Genomic DNA, 18,961 nt, shown 5'->3' on the forward strand with positions numbered 1-18,961 from the left:
GGAAAAAGGCCACTTCTGTTTGTCTGTTCTGTGGGAATGCCAGGGCTTGGTTCAGCAGGGAATTGAGACCTCTGTGCTTCACTTCCCAAGAGAGCTTCTTCCATCTAGTGCAACCAAAGGACGTCCAGGGTAAGACTTGAAATCAAATTTTCCTCTCCCAGTAAAACCTGGGGTCATCTGACGATGGCCCCAGAGCAGCGACACTCAGGAGCAGCAGAAGCAGGAGCTCTCTCTTTTTATGTGGTCCCCCAGTATTTTCATCAACCTGAACACAGGTGTTCTTCTCTCTCCTCCCTCTGCTACTCAGCTGCCACTGAGGTTCCATGGCTGGAGGCTGCAGCACAGAGGAACAGCTCCTCACTTCGCTCAGCCCCTGTGTCCTCGCTGTCACCTCTCCGGTTCCTGCCCTTTCGCATCAGCCTCTCACCCAGGAGCCCCCTTTAATCCTGACACTGATTTCCTCTATAAAAAGGGTGGAAAGAGCCTGAGTGGCAGCTCCCTTGGGCTGGGAGAGGGGAGGTGGGTGCACAGTGAGACACACACAAAAACCTGATGCCGCTACTCTGTCATGCTGAAACAATATCTGGCTCCCTGATCCCAAAGTTCCTGCGCAACGAGGAAGGATGGAGATGATGGCAAAGATCTGGGACACATCGCTGTCCTTGGCTGCCCAGCTTGTCACCTGCTTCCAGGCTGGCTCCCTGGCTCATGGCAGGTGAGCAGATCCTTGTGCCACAGGTGTGGTCCTGGGAGCACTTTGCTCCAGGGCCCCACTGGGTGTGAACAAGAGGCGCCAGATTTCCCTTCTTCTGCCCCACCGAGTCCTCCTTTTACTGCAGGGCTTGTGCAATTTGATGTCCCTGAGTGCTCCTATGCTTTGTGACTCATGGTTTTTACCTGCCAGGCTGTTAAACCCCCAATTTTGGTGTTCCATGTGCCAGCTCTTGTAATATCTCAGGTCTTTTGAAATGGAAAAGAAGCAAAAGCCCCAAACAAAAATGCTGTTGGGCCGTGAGGGTCTTGTGGGACACAGGGAAAAGCCTGGGGTGGTGCTTGGTGGCAGGGACAGGTTTAGATGGATATTGGGAAGAAATTCTTCCCTGCGAGGGAGGTGAGGGGAGAGAACAAAGATGCTGAGGCATGAGATGATGCTGATGGTGGAATATGGGGTGCCCCTCCAGTGGGGGATCAGACCAGAAGCACAGATCATGGTCCCCACGGCTGTACTGACCATCTGAGATACTTTAGAGCCAGCTGTCAACACAGAAGTACTTAACTCCTGTCTTCAAGTGAGGGTGGGGATGGGTGTCAGCAGGGGCCAAAGACTGCTCCAGTAGTGAGGGCTGATGGAGAGCTGGGAGGGTGGAAAAGGGGATGATGTGGAGCTGGTGGAGCACCAAAAGCCAAAAACTGGAGGGATCCTGTCATCTCTTCCAGTGGGTGCCCTGTAAGAGCAGGAATGGAAACACATGACTGTTGGGGTCCCTCCCCTGCCGTGTAGCCCTGGGAGAGGGGCCCTGAGGGCACAGACACGGGGTTTCCCTGCCCCTGCTCAGCCTCGTTCCCATTGGTTGGTTTGTGTTCCCTGCGCGGGCAGAAGGACCCTTGGTCCCGTGACTGGAACAGTTCCTCCGCTGAGCCCCGGCCTTGCGGCTGGAGAAATAAACATCTCTGAAACATCTAGCAAGAATCTGTCTGTCCATATATATTTCCTTTCCACGGGACTCCTGGTTTGATATATGCGTGTTGCAGGATCCCCACTGCAACACATGACTGCACACACCCATGGGGTAAACCAGCACCCTTTCCCAGTTCATACTGGGATACCCAGCTCAAACCCCAGATCCCAGGTTGGGTGCTCCCCTGAAGCGGTGAAGCAGGAGGAGAAGATGCCAACTGCAGGCTGTGTTTCTGGTAGCTCCTCTCTGACTTAACAGGAAAAGACTGACCACAGAAAATGTACAATATTGTTTTTCTCTGCATTTTCCTGAAATCTGTTGAACCGCTTTGCCTGTGGAGGGAGAAGAGGAGGGGTCATGTGGGGGATGGGGAGGAAGAAATAATGGTGGCTCTGTTCAATGGAACTCCCCTAACAGACAGTTTGTGTTGTTATTTTCCCCCTCCAAACACATAGATCTGATCTGAAAATCCCGGGCTTAAAAGCACAGATGTTTAGTCTGACACACAAATGTGGCATCGTTCCAGCAAGTGAAACAGCTGGAAAGTTCCTGGTGAGTTCCGAGGAGCTAATCTGGGATGAGAGGAGTTAAAGCTGCTCAGCAACAGCTGCATCCTTCAACCAAATCTGAAACCTTCCTTCCCTTCCCTCCAGGTCCTTCCCTTTGTACTAAAGCAGCTTTCAGAGATGCTACAGCTTCTCCTGTCCCTCAGAGTGTCCTCTGGAGCAGGGGGAGAATCAGTGGTGGGGATAAAAACCAGCCTTTGGCAGTGCCACCAGGCTGGATATTGTGAGGTATTTTTGGGGGTCTTATCTCTGTGCCCAAATAGGTCAGGGGGAAGATGGTGTTGGATTAATTCAGTCTCTACCTTAATGTCACAGCCAGAGATGTGTTGGGGTGTGAGTTGGGATGAGTGGCCGTTCATTTCAAACTCATTAATTTTAATTCCAGTCCACACCAGCAAGGATTAAAAGTATCTCACTGTTGATGTTCCTTCCTGGACTCTTAATAACTATCTTAGCATCTGCCATGAATAACTGGTTCCTCCAGGTGGTTTAAGAGTATCCCACACCTGAAATGCCCTTCTGCTGCCAGGAAAGGCCACCTGGAGAGAGCAGATACTGCTCTGCTTTGCCCTGTGCTCTCTCTTTCCAGTCTTTTCCAATAGTGCAAAACCTGCTTTAGAGGCTGAGCTGTACCTGTCATCTTGACTGCTTTGGAGCTGGGAGGGGATCAGAATTCCACTCAAGAATCCTTTGTCTTCATTGTCATCCTCTGCAAAGTGGTGGTGGAGATATGAGGCTTTCCTTCAGCAAAGCAACCAGGGGGCACTTCAGAGCTAATCCCTTTCTTGTGCTCCTGATGGGATAATTCATTAATTGAGGATGAAGATGGCACCATTTTTTTCCGAAGACTCCAGGTCTGCTTTTCCTGCAGCTTCCAGAGTGGGAGGTGGGGAGCAGTCAGCATCCAAACGTGTAATTGTACAAGCATTTGTACATCAGAGCATCAGGGATGTACAGAGCATGTGAAGAGATCCCATAACATCTGGAGAACGTGGGTTTTAAAGCCAGGCAAATCACAGCCAGAACCCATGGGATGCCTGTAAAGCTGTGGGGGAGAGGAGTAGAGGAAAGTACTCCACAGAGGAGTAGAGGCTTGTTGGTTCATATTTAAGTCAAGGCACTTCTGGAAATCACGTCTAGATCTCTGAAATTCTTTGGAGATGGTTCCTTCGAGAACGGTGCCCCAACCTGAGGGTGTTATTAAGGTAGAAATAGAATCATAGACTCAGTTAGGTTGGAAAAGACCTCTCAGATCATTGAGTCCAACCATTAACCCAGCACTGCTGTGTCCAAAAATGGCCCTGTAATGAACTGACTGCTTGTAACATCCCTTTTGCTTTCTTTGTCTGTTAGATGTTGCCCCTTTTCCATCTGTAGGATTTTGGTTTTAAGCCTTGTGCACATCCCAAAATGACATCTCCTTTTCTCCCTCCTCTTTGGTACATCCCTGCATTTGGTTATGGAAGGATTGCAGGGGTTCTTCAACTGAGCACTCGTGTCCCCCCATTGCTGTACAAGGACAGGATGGCTTGGGGTGCTACATCACCATTTGAGATGAACCAATCCCATAGATAATCATCCAGGAATGTGTCTGATTTGGGACAGGGCACAACTCGGAGATGGATGTGTGCCGCTGAAGGATTGGACTGGATTTGGTTTGGACTAAGGGCAACAAGGAGGATTTGAGCCAGGATGGCCTCAGGGTGCATGGCATGGAGTCAAAAGTGATGGCACCAAGCTGAGAGGTGCAGGTGATTCACTTGAGGGACAGGATGCCATGCTGAGGGACCTTGGCAGGCTGGGGAAGAGGGGCCTCGTGATCCTCATGAGGTTAAACAAGGCCAAGTGCAAGGTCCTGTGCCTGGATGGGGGCATTCCCATGATCAGAACAGACTGAGGGGTGAGTGGATTGAGAGCAGCCCTGCCCAGAAGGATCTGGGGGTGTTGGTGGATGAAAAATGAGCCAGCTCACAGCCCAGGAAGAGAATTATACCCTGGGCTGTGTCCAAAGAAGGGTGGCCAGCAGGTCAGGTGAGGGGATTCTGTTCTCTACTCTGCTCCCAAGGTGCTCCACCTCCAGTGCTGTGTCCAGCTCTGGGATCCTCAGTACAGGAAAGACATGGAGCTGCTGGAGCGAGTCCGGAGGAGGCCATGGAGATGCTCTGAGGGCTGGAGCCCCTCTGCTCTGGAGCCAGGCTGGAAGAACTGGGGGTGTTCACCTGGAGAAGGGAAGGATCCTGGGGGAGCTCAGAGCCCCTTGCAGGGCCTAAAGGGGCTCCAGGAGAGCTGGAGAGAGACTTTGGACAAGGCCTGGAGTGACAGGACACAGGGAATGGCTTCCCACTGCCAGAGAGCAGGGTTAGATGGGATATTGGGAAGAAATTTCTCCTTGTGAGGATGGTGAGGCCCTGCCACAGGATGCCCAGAGAAGCTGTGGCTGCCCCTGGATCCCTGGAAGTGTTCAAGACCAGCCTGGAGCAATTTGGCCTAGTGGAAGGTGTCCCTGCCCATGTCAGGGAGGTGAAACTGAATGGTCTTTAAGGCCCCTCCAACCCAAACATGCCATGACTCTGTAAAAACGAGATGAGTTTGTCAGGCCGGGCTCTTGCGCCGCCAAACACCGTCCTGGTCTCGAGCAACAGACTTTGTGTTGTGTCCGTGCAGGCACAGAAAGCCCTCTCTGTTGTGTGGGAGCTCCTGTACCATTTAATGCCTGGTTTGGGGGGTCTCTTATTTAACAGCAACACTGAGGAGCCTTCTGTGTATTATGCTGCTATCCAGGGCCTGATGGAAATGGGTGTTTTTGTAGTAAAGCTGCTTTTCAAAGCCTTTTAAAAGGAACAGCAAAGACTTTCAAGGATGGGGATGTCTCGGGTGCTGGCGTCTTCATTGCTGTTGGAATGATTTAATCTGAGTGGAGGGCTCTGTCCTTCCGGATGGGACTGAAATTAATTTAATTCAGCATAATTTTGTTTGGCTTAGGTGCCTAATGCAGGGGGATTTCAGCTCTGTCGTAGCCTCTTAATGTTTATTTTCATATCACTAAAATCTAAGTGACAAATGGTGATGTTTAATGGCTGCTCAGGGAGAACTCATTTACTGGGGGAAAAAGCAAAATGGGCCATAAAAACTGAATTCCAGTGTTACCTTGACTCTGTTGTCTCTTTTACATGCATCCAGTCTCTGCTGTCATCAAGGAAACTTGAAATTCCCTCTTTGTGTTTTGTTTTGCACGTGAAATGGCCAGGATTCATCTCTTCACCGCTGCCTACGTGTGTCCAAAAATATTTGTGGTCCCAGTGCAAACACAATCTCCAAACACTTCAGAGAAGCTGCTCCTTCCGGCAGCTGCTGCCGCCGTGGTGCCCCTGAGCACAGCAGCTCTTCCAGGCTTTTGAGCAGGTTTTCAGCACAGAACTGCCTCACCAAAGGACGGGAGCATTATTTTGGGAGGCTCTGTATTTTTTGATTTGCCATGATGGGCATTTTACTGGTATGTGGCAGGAAGAAATAATTAAACTGGTAATTTGCTGGTTTTCATGTAATTGCCTCAGGAACTTGTTCTCTTTTCTAGCACTGAGCTGCAGGTGACAGGACAAGGGGGAATGGCTGCAAACTGACAAAGGGCAGGGTTGGATATTGGGAAGGAATTCTTCCCTGTGAGGGTGATGAGGCCCTGGAATGGATTTCCCAGAGAAGCTGCGGCTGCCCCTGGATCCCTGGAAGTATCCAAGGCCAGGTTGGACAGGGCTTGGAGCAATCTGGGGTAGTGGGAGGTGTCCCTGCCTATGGCAGGGCTTGGAACTGGATGGTCTTTAAGGTCCTTTCCAACCCAAACCATTCCATCATCCTGTGATTCTGTTCTTGGAGATGATGGGGTGCATCCACCTCCACTTTAGGGAGGGACCTCAGGCTTCTCCTGCAGCTCCATCTAGAGGGGGAGGATGGTGGGCTGGTCATGGAGGCTGGTGGCCTCTGTGGACCACCAAGGCTCTGCTGTCCCCTCACCCAATATCCCACCCTGCAGCACCTTGCCAGGGCTGTCAAGTCGTGCTTTTCCTGATCTTGGGGTTACTCCTGACCCCAGATCCACGTTGCTGCTGGAAACCCTTGTGTTTAGTGGGGAGGACACCACAGCCAGACTCAGTTCCTTGCCCAGACGCTGCTGGGGAGGACCATTTCTCTGCTGAACCCCAAAAGCAGGAGCAGGTGCTGCTCCCTTGGCTGAGGATGCAGAAACCACACACAGCTGCTCTGCAGTTGCTTTTGGGGTGGATTTCAGAAGAGAAATCATTTTGGTTGGGGCCAGGGCTTTTCTGGAGAGGAGGTCCCAGCTGGACCTGCCCAACATCTGCACTATGGCTGTGTGGGCCAACACCTCCATGGACCTCTGGGCTCACTCCTCCAACTTCAGCTTTCCTCCCAACCATGGGCTTTGGTTTGATGTGATACTCTTATTTTAAATGCCATCCTGGAGGGAAGAGCACAGCAGTGCTGAGTGTCAGGTTACCTTCCCTATCCGAGTCCTAATTCTCCCTTTTTTTTTTATATAGGGTTCTCTGGAATTCCCAGCTACCCGGCTGTGCCCAAAAAAAGGCTGGTTTAGACCTTAGCAACAGGGTATTTTTGTTCAGATTGTATTTGTTCTCCTGTGAGAGCCATTGTTCTGTCCCATGCCTTGGCCGCTTCGAAGGCTGGAGATAAAAGCCCAGGCTGACAATAATACAGTTGAGTTCAGCCTTTTGTTGGGGAGATGAAAATAGAGGATGAATTGTGAATAACATGGGAGGGCTAAAAGTCAGTCGTCCCAGGATGTTGGTTAATCACTTCAAAGATAAGAAGCTGCATTTTAATTATATATTTTTCAGAACTACTGAACATTAGGTTTTGTGTCCGTATCAGCAGGGGCTTGAACCCACTGTGGTGTTTAGGACTGGTTCTTACAATCTTGTGTCAGCAGGAAATATGTTTATTGCAGTGATATTGGGTTTATGGTAGGTTTATTTAGGTTTTTATTGGGTTTATAATTTGTAGTGGCTCTACTGTATTAGGTTTATAATACATTTGTAGATACATAATCACAGAATCATTGAATCACAGAATGGTTTGGGTTGGAAGGAACCTTAAAGTTCATCCAGTTCTACCCCCCTGCTGTGGGCAGGGTCACCTTCCACTGTCCCAGGCTGCTCCAAGTCCCATCCAGCCTGGCCTTGGACACTTCCAGGGATCCAGGGGCAGCCACAGCTTCTCTGGGCACCCTGTGCCAGGGCCTCACCACCCTCGCAAGGAAGAATTCCTTCCCAATATCCCATCCATCCCTGCCCTCTGGCAGTGGGAAGCCATTCCCTGCGTCCTGTCCCTCCATCCCTTGTCCCAAGTCCCTCTCCAGCTCTCCTGGAGCCCCTTTAGGCTCTGGAAGGGGCTCTGAGCTCTCCTTGGAGCCTTCTCCTCTCCAGGTGAGCACCCCCAGCTCTCCCAGCCTGGCTCCAGAGCAGAGGGGCTCCAGCCCTTGAAGCATCTCCATGGCCTCCTCTGGATTTGCTCCGGCAGCTCCACGTCCTTCTGATGTTGGGGGTCCCAGAGCTGGACACAGCACTGGAGGCAGAATCTCCTCCCTTGACCTTCTGGTCACATCCATAAATATATTTTTATATAATGTGTTTATAGCAGTAGCAATGATAGAAGGTGCCCAGCTTGGTTTGGCTCTGTGACCTGTGCCTACAGCATCGCTTTGCCTTAAATGAGGACACCCCTCTTGGGCATGGAAGATGGAAAGGAAAACAGGTGAAGAAAAGGCAGATTAGAAAAATTGGTAGAAAACAGATGGGGGAAAAAAGAAAAGAAAAAAGGAAAAGAAAAAAGAAAAGAAAAGAGAAAAGAGAAAAGAAAAAAAAAAAAAAAGAGAAGAGAAAAGAAAAGAAAAGGGTGGAAATAGAACCACTAGAGGCAAGCAGAGTGTGGTCAGTTTTCAGGAGCATGGGCTGATGAGAAGAAATATTTGGGACACTGACCTGCTGAAAATGCTGACAGTGTGAATGATAACAGGGTTCACCCCAAAGCTCCACAGGCCGTGGAAATCCTTTCCTTGCTGAGGGTGTTTTGGTGGCACTCTGGGCAATAGCTCCTTTTTGCTGAGATATTTATGTTCCCAGAGAACTTCCTGCTCACATCAGCTTCTAGCAATGCTCCTCATCCCTCCTGGCAGATTGTCCCTCCCCAGCTGCCCTCACCTGCCGTCCCTGTAATTGGCAATAATTTCCCTAAATGCTCACAAAAGCAGATGTTCTCTCTGTGGTCGCATCCAGCCGGCTTATACTGCACTGGATACACGAGCACATGGAATTAAAGGACTAATTCCTGTAAATAAGCCTATTAAAAGGTTGGAAATAATGCCTCCAACTAAACCATCAATGGCAGCTGAATCCCACTGGTTGTATTAATTTGTTATCTGCAATGTGCCAATCCCAGTCCGCCCAGGACCGGGTGCCCTCGTGCTTGGCCAGTTGCTCGTATGTGGTGGTTGGTGGGTGTCTTGTATTGTTTCCAGCTTATAAATCACATTTATAGGTAATTAACACTCCATCTAACACTTCCCCAGTATTGCTGGTGAGTGGGAGAAGAAATTGCTTCTTCGTGCAGTTGTGAGTGGGGGGGACTGTGCTTTCAAGGCTTTAGGTGATGCTGCTGGAGAAAAAAAATTATTCTCACTTATTTTCCTGCCTCAAAGCAGGAGAAAAAAAATGTGTGTCTCCAGTTCTTCTCCAAGTTCTGGATGTAAGGGACGTTTTTTACAATGAGAGTGGTAAAATCCTGGCACAGGTTGCTCGGGGAAGCTGTGGCTGCCCCATCCTGGAAGTGCTCAAGGCCAGGTTGGACAGGACCTTCAAGACCATCTTGTTCCACCCTGGGCCATGGGCAGGGACACCTTCCACTAGCCCAGGTTGCTCCAAGCCCCATCCAACCTGGCACTGGACACTTCCAGGATAGGAAGCTCTTCAAACTCTATAAAATCCATGGGCTAAGTTTTCCCTGGCCCCACACGTTCAGCACCATTTCATCCACTCGCTGGATTGGTCATCCAAGAAAATGGAAAAATCGTGGCATTTTGGTGAGCTGACTTTTTAAGGCAGCATCTCTCTGGGCTTGCAGCTCCAGAAATACCTGTCAGGCAATTTTCCTTCCACCTGGAAACATGCTCCGATGTCTTATTTGTGGATTGTGCTGAAAAACAGTTGTGTCTGGCAGCACAACTGCTCCAGTCAGACTTTTCAGCTTGAAGCCTTCAGCAGAAGACGTGCCTCACAATGCTTTTGGCACTCACAAAAGTCAGGGAGGAAAACGCTTCAAATCCAGTTCCCCTCGTTTGCAAACCTTGTTTATAAACCCTCACAGCCACTGGTAAAATCATGATTTTGGTTTCTCTGGAGAACAGAAAAACACAGTTAATGAGAGATGCAGGGGATGCATCCCTGGCCCCGCTCCGGCTGTCACCATTTGTACCTCATCCTCAACCTTTTTTTTTTTCCCCCCAGTCTAATACATGCAAATATATGTAAAGAGTAAAGACTGTTCCACCGAGTCTTGCACGTTTGTTCAAAGAGGAGGAAAACAAGTCGATTTTACAGGGAATTTTCAGGCTAAATTTTTAAGACCTGCCTATAAGAAAAGCCCCAAAAAGCAGCTGTTGGCCGCGGGTGCTGACCGAGGTGATTCTTCCTGGCGTCTGTTTTCCCTGCGCTCGCAATCGTAATGTCATTAATATGGAGCTTTTGGAGAACTGGAGTATATCCTAATTAGCAGCCTCTGATTTTTTTCCTAGTTTCATAATCAGTGATCTCGGCTACACCACAAGTGTTACTGTGGCAACAGGGCTGAACTGAGCAGCGGTGCAGAATTACCGCAGGTAAAGCGGTGATTTCACGGCTCCGCGGCACTTTCTTAGCCCGGGGGCTGCTCCGTGGGACGGGCTGGCTGCTCCCCGCACCTACAGGTGTCCCGGGTGGATTTCAGGGTAAGCACAACCACGGAGATTAAGCTGCATGACCGAACGCATGCGTTTTAATTGGGGCTGAGCCTCTGTAATGAGATTTTAAGGCTGTCATGCGAGTGATCCCCTCCGACACCTTTGTTTTGAGTAGGATGCTCCGAGCCCTCAGTGCCTGAACGCTCCCGGCTCAATCTTGGTGTGGAGCTGGGACTTCATCCCGGTCCTGCAGAAAGGGCTGAGCTCAAACACTGGGCTTTTTTTTTTTGGGGGGGGGGTTTCTTTTATTTTAAGCCTCGTTTCTTCTCCCCACGCACCGTCCTCTCTCTCTCCGAGAGGCATCTTGCTAGGTAGGGATGTTGTCATGCTGAATAATGGCCATCCTTCATCCTGACTCCTGCATCAAAAGCAACCAGTCCTTTTCATAGCTGAAATGTGAACTGTGCTCGTGTTTCCTTTGTACACGCCTGGGACTTGGGAGGGGACACCCTAGAATGGAATATTTAAGGAAATATGTTCCTGTGTGCCTTGACTTTTTTTGTTTTGATTATTAATTAAGGATTTTGAATAATGAGTTGAGCCAGCTTCTCCCGTGCCTCTCTGGTGGTTGTTCTCCACTTCCCAGTGCCGTGTTGCAGCTGCAGTGCTGATCCCATGGGGAAAGGACACCAGGAGAGTGGTCTTATACTAGCCAGGGGTTTTTACAAGCTCTGAGGGCGTTTCTTCAGCAAATCTGTGTTAATCATCCCAGAGGAGGTCTCACCTCCCTCTCCCTTTTGCAGCACAGCTTTTGATGCCTCCCATCCCTCACCTGCAGCAAAAAGCCCTCCAGTCCCAGCACCTTCCTCGTGGTGACAGCTTGGAGTTTGTCCTTCACCTTCCTCCTCCCTGCTCTCACAGCTCCCTCAAGCTTAGCTCTCTGCTCTCCTTCTCAAAACTTCCCCTTCTCTTGCTCTCACCTGTCCCACCTCGATGCTCTGTCCTTTGGGAAACCCTCTCCAGCTGGTCATTCTCCACTGCTACAAACCCAGGAAGCTTTTCATCCCCTCTGTCTCATCCATAATTTATTCCCCAAGCCATCCCAGTTTATTCTGCAGTAGCAACTGGCACATATTCCCACGATCACACATCTGTGGCGCCAGGAGAAAAGAGTGGCTGAGGGCGAATTAAACCTGTTCTAATTATGAGAGTTATTAGTAAAATTATTATTAGGAAAATAATTTGTATTTGTAGTGCTTCCCCTCCGAGGCACCTCGGGCAGTTTCCAGGCTGTGACAGGGGTGCTCTTCTGTGCAGCTCCATGGACAAGGATCCTCAAGGGCCTTGGTCTTAGATGTGCCGCAGATCTGCTCCTGGCTTCATCCAGGGATGGAGCCTCATCCCCTGGCTTTTACATCCATAATTTTATCATGAGACCATCAAGTCTGTAGGCTCTTTGTTAGTATTTGCTTGTTTTTAAACATACAGGGACAAATTTCTTTCCTAAAAGCAAGATAATACAGAAGGGTAAGGTCTGACGTGCCAGTTACAGAGGAGGAATCGTGGGGGTTGGAACTGCATGATCCTTGGGGTCCCTTCCAAACCAAACCATTCTGTGGTTCAGTGACTGGTACCCACTGTCAACATTTCTGCATCTTTGTAGGAAATTGAACTATTTCATGTCCCAAAAACACCCACATTTATTGTTTTTCTCTGGGTTTTTTTGCTGAAAATCTCATCAGTTTATTTTTCAGTTCCAGAAGTGTTTGGACAATGCTTTCAGGCACATGGTGTGATTTTTCTCAGGCACATGGTGTGATTTTTGGGGTTGTCCTGTGCAGGATCAGGAGTTGGACTTGGTGATCCTTGTGTATCCCTTCCAACAGCCTGCACAGTGTAGGGATCTCCTACTCAGTGCTGGGTGCTTTCTTATTCCACTATGAGCTTCAATCCCAGCAGCTTTGCTTTTTGAAAAGTTTGCGGGACAGTCAGTTACAGAATCACAGTGATAGACTTTGGAAGGAACCTCTGGAAGTTACCTGATCCAACCTCCCACACCAGCAGAGCTGCCAGATCTGGTTGCACAGGACAGTGTCCAGACAAATCTTGAATCTTTCAAAGGAAGGACACTCCACATCCCTGGACAACCTGTGCCAGCACTTGGTCACCTCCACAGCCAAAACGTGTTCCCTGATGTTCAGAAGAACCCTGCTGTGGTCAGTGTGTGCCCATGGCCCCTTGTCCTGTCCCTGGGCACCACTGGCTAGAGCCTGGCTCCATCCTCTCTGCACCCTCCCTGCAGGTGTCGATGGACAGGGATGAGGCCCCTGGAGCCTTCTCTTCTCCAGGCTGAGCAGTCCCAGCTCTCCCAGCCTTTCCTCAGAGCAGAGATGCTCCAGTCCCCTCACTGGGCTCTCCCCAGTCTGTCCATGTCCCTCCTGTCCTGGGGAGGCAGAACTGGACCCGCTGCTCCAGGTGTGGCCTCAGCAGTGCTGAGCAGAGGGGCAGGATCCCCTCCCTGGACCTGCTTGGGGAACCTCCTTCCATGTTCTGGCTGGTGAACACCTGATCCTCTCCATCCCCCCACGATGGCTTTGCACATGTGGCTGCTGCTGCCAGGGGGGCTTTGAGAGAGGATCACCGTGGGGTGGGATAACATCTCACTAAAGTTCATATCCACGGGAAAGGCTCATCCTGGTTTAGACCAGCAGTTTTTATCATCATCCTAACAGTGACAGATATTTCTGGGTGACCAGAAATCCAGGTGGTTCCCTCCTTGCACGTACTGTGCTCTTGGTAAGATGAGTGTGTGCTCACCTGTTGGACTGAAGGATGTGAAAATGCTCCAAGGGCTGGAGCCCCTCTGCTCTGGAGCCAGGCTGGGAGAGCTGGGAGTGTTCCCTGGAGAAGAGAAGGATCCAGGGAGGCCTTCAAGCACCTTCCAGTGCCTAAAGGGGCTCCAGGAGAGCTGGAGAGGGACTTGGGACAAGGGCCTGGAGTGATGAGACAGGGTGAAATGGCTTCACACTGCCAGAAGGCAGAATTAGGTGAAGAAATTCATTAGTGTGAGGTTGTTAAAGCCTTGGCACAGGGTGCCCAGAGAAACTGTGGCTGCCCCTGGATCCCTGGAAGTGTCCAAGGCCAGGCTGGATGGGGCTTGGAGCAGCCTGGGATAGTGGAAGGTATCCCTGCCCATGGCAGGAGGTTGGAACTGGATGGTCTTTAAGGTGCCTTCCAAACTATGCCATGAGCAAATCCTGATGTGCAGGAAAGCAGTGATTTGTGGAAGGTTGAGTGGGTGGAGAAAGCCACGCTCCAGGCCCTTCCCACAGGCTCATCCTCTTCCTCCTGCCCTGTTCCGTTCAGGGGCTGTCGCTCGTGTGGAAGCCGCCTGTTTATTTAAAAGAAGAAAAAAAGGAAAAAGAAGAAAACTAAATGGATTTTCAGAAAGGGTGAATGGCTGCTGTGATTCATCTTTTCTGGTGAAGAGTGGAAAAGCAGAGGGTGGGGGAATAATGTTCAGTGACACACCAAAGGCCTTGCTTCAGCTTCGGAGACACATGTGAGGAATTAGTCACTGCGCTTTAGTGCAACAAAACCCTTTTTCCTCCCTAAATTCAATTCTTCTCTCCCTGTGATGGCCAACTCGCCGCAGCCCTCGGCTGTTCCATGTGTGTTTTTACATCCTTTGCATCTCATCCAACACGAGAGGTTTGGGGTTATGATGAAGTCGCCCTGCTGTCGGACAAACTACTCTGCCGTGGATCGCAGCTCCAGTGAGAGGCTGGAAATCCACAAACAGGATTTTAAAGGAGCAGGGAGGGGGAGAGGGAACGACAGGTTTGTTTTCCAGGGTGGCTGAGCCATGGTGATGGCTTGCTGCCACCAAAAAGAATAAAAAAATGACCTTTTTCCCCTTTCTTTATGCTCATACTTGTTCTCGCCCTACTGTGAGCTGCTTCAAAGAGCCAACCTTGCTCCCAGTTCTGCACCCTTTCCCCCTGCCAACAAATAAAAAGGAAAACTGAATATTATTTTTCACTGCAGTTGGAGCCAGCATGAGGCAGTCAGGCAGTCTCAGTTGAGCCACTGCCTTTCAGCATCCTCCTGATGACAGCAGAGATTGCTGGGGTCCCGGGAAAGCTGGTTAGAATTCAGGTTGTGTCTCTGCACTGCACACAGAAAAAGATTGCCTCATTTTCCAGGAATTAGGAATATGTCAGAGGTGGGGGTAAATCCTGCCTTTGATTGTGGACGGCTGTATCCGGGTTGGATCTGGGCAGTTTCTGCAGCTATAAACACTAATTCTTTGCATTCTGGAAGCACGGCGGGGTGATCCTGCAGCCTGACCCCCGCTGTAGCACCAGCGCACGCATTTTGAAGCCACTTATTACTTTATAAAGAGATTATTTCCTTTATTTTTTGCCCCCTCCGGCATCAATCATCTTGACAAGATCTGCTTCTTTTAAAACATACATCCTGCAGCTTAAAATCCAGCCTTTCCTATAAGGAAGATCCCGAGCAGTTTATGGAAGAGTGCAGTGCACATGCACTATCTATATATATACACACATATATATATATACATATCTATCTATATAAAAATACAGATATATATAATATTTATGGGCACATCAGTGACAATTATCAAGGTTTCCTGCCCTGATCTTTGAAAAAGAAGGTTTCAAACAAAGCCACGATGCCGAGCATCCCGACCCTCCGGAGCAGCAGTGCCGGAGCCGGCTCCTTTCTCCTGGGCAGAGCCGGCGCCCTGACGTCAGGGTGTTTTTCTGCAGAGCTCGCAGGATGTTGCAGCCGGCCAAGAGCTGTGTTTATGTTGATAACATTACAAGTATTTCCTCTCCGTTTCCGAAACCAGCAGGGAGGGAGCCGAGGGGGAAGGGAGACTCGGGTTTCTCCAGCTTTGGGGTAGGACTCCCAAGGCCTTTTATGTTAAGGAGCGGGGAACAGCGAACCACTGGCATTTATTTATGCTGCTTTTGGGAATAGGGAGCGTTTAAGAGCAGGGGCTGGGAACTGCGAGCTGGGCTGGCACAGCCCTCCCCTGGCGCAGGGCTCTTTGCCTGCTCCCTGCTCCGGATCCGGTTTTAAGGTGATAAAGCAGCTCTGGCAGCAGGTTGCCGGTCACAGGAGCAGCTCCCGGGATTTGGATTTTTGGGTAATGATGTGCACGGCAAGCTGGGATGCTCCCAGCATCCTGTTCCTTCTGACAGTCACAGCAATAAAGCCATAAAAACTCAGGTTCTGCGTGGACCGCCCGCATCCAGCTCCGTTCACGAACGCGGGGCAAGGCTCAGGGAAATCCAGCATTATCTCCCCTTGCCAAGCCTTTCCTCCTCCTGCAATCCACTCATGGATCAATGAACTGATTAAATGTAGAATCAAGGGGGGTTTAGAGCTCCCTGCCCGCTGATGTAATCCCAGGGCATCAGAGCTGCGCTGCCAGCTCAGCGAAGGAGGGACCCTCGTCGATGACTGGACTTGATGAGCTCAAGGGTCTTTTCCAACCTAAATGATTCTGTGATCATCCCACCATCCCAAAGGGGCTTCTCAGCTAGTCCAGGAATCTCCTGTAGCTTTCATCCATGTAGCAATCACTGACATGGAAATAAGCCCAAGCTCTTTTATCCTTTATGGGTTATTTCCCTATAATAGGGAGCAGAGAAAAGATTCACAGCTTTTCCTTCTTTCCTCCCACCCTCTGTGTCCTGCTTTGATATCAAGGGAAGGTGTGGTGAGGATATGGGGAGGCTCTGGCACAGCTTGCCTGGAACGGGAGCAGAAATGGGATGAGTGGGATCCCAGATAAATGGGAATCCTAAATGAATGGAATCCCAAATGAATGAGGACCCCAAGTGATTAGGGACCCTAAATTAATGGGATACTAAATGAATGGGAGTGCCAAACGAATGGGATTCCAAATGAGCAGGATCACGAGCGAACAGAACCCCAAATGAATGGGAATCCCAAATGAGCAGAATTCAAAAGGAATGGGAATCCCAAGTGAACAGGATCCCAAGTGAATGGGGATCCCAAATGAATGGGGACCCCAAATGAAAGGGAACTCAGAAACAAGTTGGGGAAACAGAAAGGAGCCACATCCACCTTCGTGAATGGTGTTTCTGTGCAAATATTCATCAAAATACAGCAAGTGGTCACTTTTTTCCTAGCAGTATTTCCCGAAGATCAAAGCCTTTCCCTTTCCCTTGCCATTGTGTCCTTGCTGTGGCAGTGATGGGCTCCCAGCGAAGGAAGTGGTTGTGATGATGAGACCTTGGTGCTTTCGTCAGCCCTTGTGAGGTTTTCAGAGCATCTTAGTGCCTTCATTTCCATTCTCTGGAGTTTCAGTGTGGGCTTAACTTCCTCCTGCTTTTGCGGGCAGGTCCCGTCAGGATGAGCACCTTATTTCTGTTGGATTCTGTAGTGGAATGCTTGGACAACCTGCCTCCTGCAGCGAGTTACAAAGATCATAGAGTTACGGAATGGTTTGGGTAGGAAGGGACCTTAAAAACCATCTAGTTCCAACCCCTGCCATGGGCAGGGACACCTTCCGCTATCCCAGGTTGCTCCAAACCCTGTCCAACCTGGCCTTGGACACTTCCAGGGATCCAGGGGCAGCCACAGCTTTTCTGGGCACCCTGTGCCAGGGCCTCCCCACCCTCACAGGGAAGAATTTATTCCTTATAAATACTGGATTTTCTCCCCAAAGCCAAACCTGTGTAGACCAGGCTCATCTCAGACTCTGGCAGGCGGCTGTGAGGTGTGTTAATCAGCAAGAGCGGAACATGTCATCAAACCATCCAACTACTGGTAGTGGGTTTTTCCCCACATCCCACCCTGGAGCGTAGCCTGGGGGAGGCATTGCAGGACCAGTGCTGCTCTCACCAGTGACAGGAGGACTCAATCAGTTCAAATTCATGCAGACAGATATTTTAACTGGTGATGAAACCCTCTGGAATGCTGACTGCTCACACCAGTGGGACCCTTGGAGAAAGCCCTGCACAGCTTGCAGCAGCAGGGCTGGCCACGGACGGAGCCTACGGAAGGCTCTTATCTCCAGAGCTTGGTTTCCTTCTGGTTCAGGGTTTGTCTGACCTTTTGGTCACTGAGTAAGGTCGATTTTTGCCAGGTTTTCTTTTGGAGGGGGAGGAAAAACATGTAAGTAGGTGGTGCTGGTGGGAGGATACTCCTGGGTGGGGTGGGAGGATCTTGTATTGCTGATACCGTTTCCAGCGCGTGGATGACTTCAGCGTTGTCCTTCTGCCCGGAGTTTGGGATGGGTCTAGATGAAGCAGATTTAAATGAATAGAAGAAGCACAAACAACACAAGATCTATTAGAGGGGGAGGGAATAAAACCCATTCTTGGCAGCACCTCAGGTTGACTTGGCAGCGAGATCTCGCAGCTCTCTCCGGGGAGATCCTGGAGATGCAACTGGACACGGGACAAAAGCCTGAAGGATGGGAGTCGTGTGGCAGCTTCCGGCCCGTGGCACGGAGCAGAGCTGTTTCTGAGCCCTCTCTGGGCTCGAAGCAGAGGAGAGGTATTTGCCCATCCTTGGGAGGCCCTGTGGCCACATGCTGGTCTGGGCTTGGCAGCTCTGGGCTCTGTCCTGGCCAGCAAGATGATATCTCACAGCTCTGGGCCTCTGGATCCGTAGGTGTTTGGGAGGAGATAATGATAGCAGGAGCTTTCTGAGGTCTCCAGAGGAAAGAAATCAGCATAAAAATCTTGTATTTAAAAGGGCTGGGGGGAAATGATTTTACTGATGTCATCGTCCTGTAATTTTGCTGGACGTTTCCTGGGAAGCACGTACAGTACTGGTGTGCAGCCTGAGCTTGCTGATCTTCTTGGATTGTTTGTGGGCGTTTGTTCTGTCCACACACACAGGGAATCCAACGGGGTTTGAGTGGAGCTGAGTGTTCTGCCCCTGCCCAGTTACATTTCAGGTGTCAGTGAGCCAGGGGGAGCTGACCTCTCCGTCATTCCTGCCTCTGATTCTGGGGAGTTTGGAATCCAGGCTCTTTGCCGTGGTCTTCACCTAAATTTCACTTGAGTTTGCTCAAAGTGCAGTCATTTGCAGACCACTATATGAAGAATTTATTAATCTCCTTTAAGACCAGATACTTGGTTTTAGTGCTCAGCTTGTTCCTCTCATGCTCTCCCACAGTTCACCCATTCCCTGCTTCTTCCATGGACACCTTTGCTGCTCCACCAGACTGGGATCTCTCCATGTGCTCTCCCATTGGGGTCATAGGAACACACCCATAAATTCTTCCCCTCCAGATGCCTGCAGGGACTCCAGCCACGCTTCCACTCCTCCCTCCCAGCTCTACAAGATGCACAGCGACGTCCCCCACCTTGGATTATTTTGGGATGATATTGCCTGAGGGTTTAAATAAGTGTTCTGTGCTTTCCTCCCCAGGTCAACATGGATTTGTGGTTCTTTCTCCTTTTGCTCGGAAGTGGCCTGATAAGTGTAGGTGCTAACAACGTTACAACAGGTAAGCTGTGCTCCTCATCTCTCCTTTATCCCATCTTTAGGATCAGAGGAGTGAGGGTGAACATGCTCAGTGTCTTATTCCTCCTGCCCTCCACGTAGCTGTAACATAAAGTATTGGAAAGAGGGTATTGGTGAGCTTCGGGTGCTCGTAAATGGGGCCCACAGGTTTTACCCCTGACTGATACTGATCCTCACGTCCAGGGGCTCTAATGTTTGTACCTCCCCATCAA

At 50.1% G+C, this 18,961-nt stretch overlaps 1 protein-coding gene across 3 annotated transcripts in view; it reads left to right on the forward strand.

The window, feature by feature from the left end:
• The window catches only part of PTPRA (protein tyrosine phosphatase receptor type A), a 114,829-nt gene that overhangs the window by 73,720 nt on the left and 22,148 nt on the right, over positions 1-18,961 (forward strand). For 2 of the 3 annotated variants that reach the window (XM_042052977.1, XM_042052976.1), the window contains one exon: positions 18,654-18,732. In XM_042052977.1, the coding sequence (XP_041908911.1) occupies positions 18,654-18,732 (79 nt within the window). Of the gene's footprint in view, positions 1-10,064; positions 10,257-18,653; positions 18,733-18,961 lie in introns of all 3 variants that reach the window. The other variant, XM_042052979.1, reaches the window with a different exon arrangement.

This window comes from Corvus kubaryi, unplaced genomic scaffold (genome assembly GCF_017639235.1).
Source record: "Corvus kubaryi isolate FWS band 111438036 unplaced genomic scaffold, C.kubaryi_AGA036_p1.0 split1-131, whole genome shotgun sequence".
In the NCBI taxonomy this organism is placed as follows: Eukaryota; Metazoa; Chordata; class Aves; order Passeriformes; family Corvidae; genus Corvus; species Corvus kubaryi.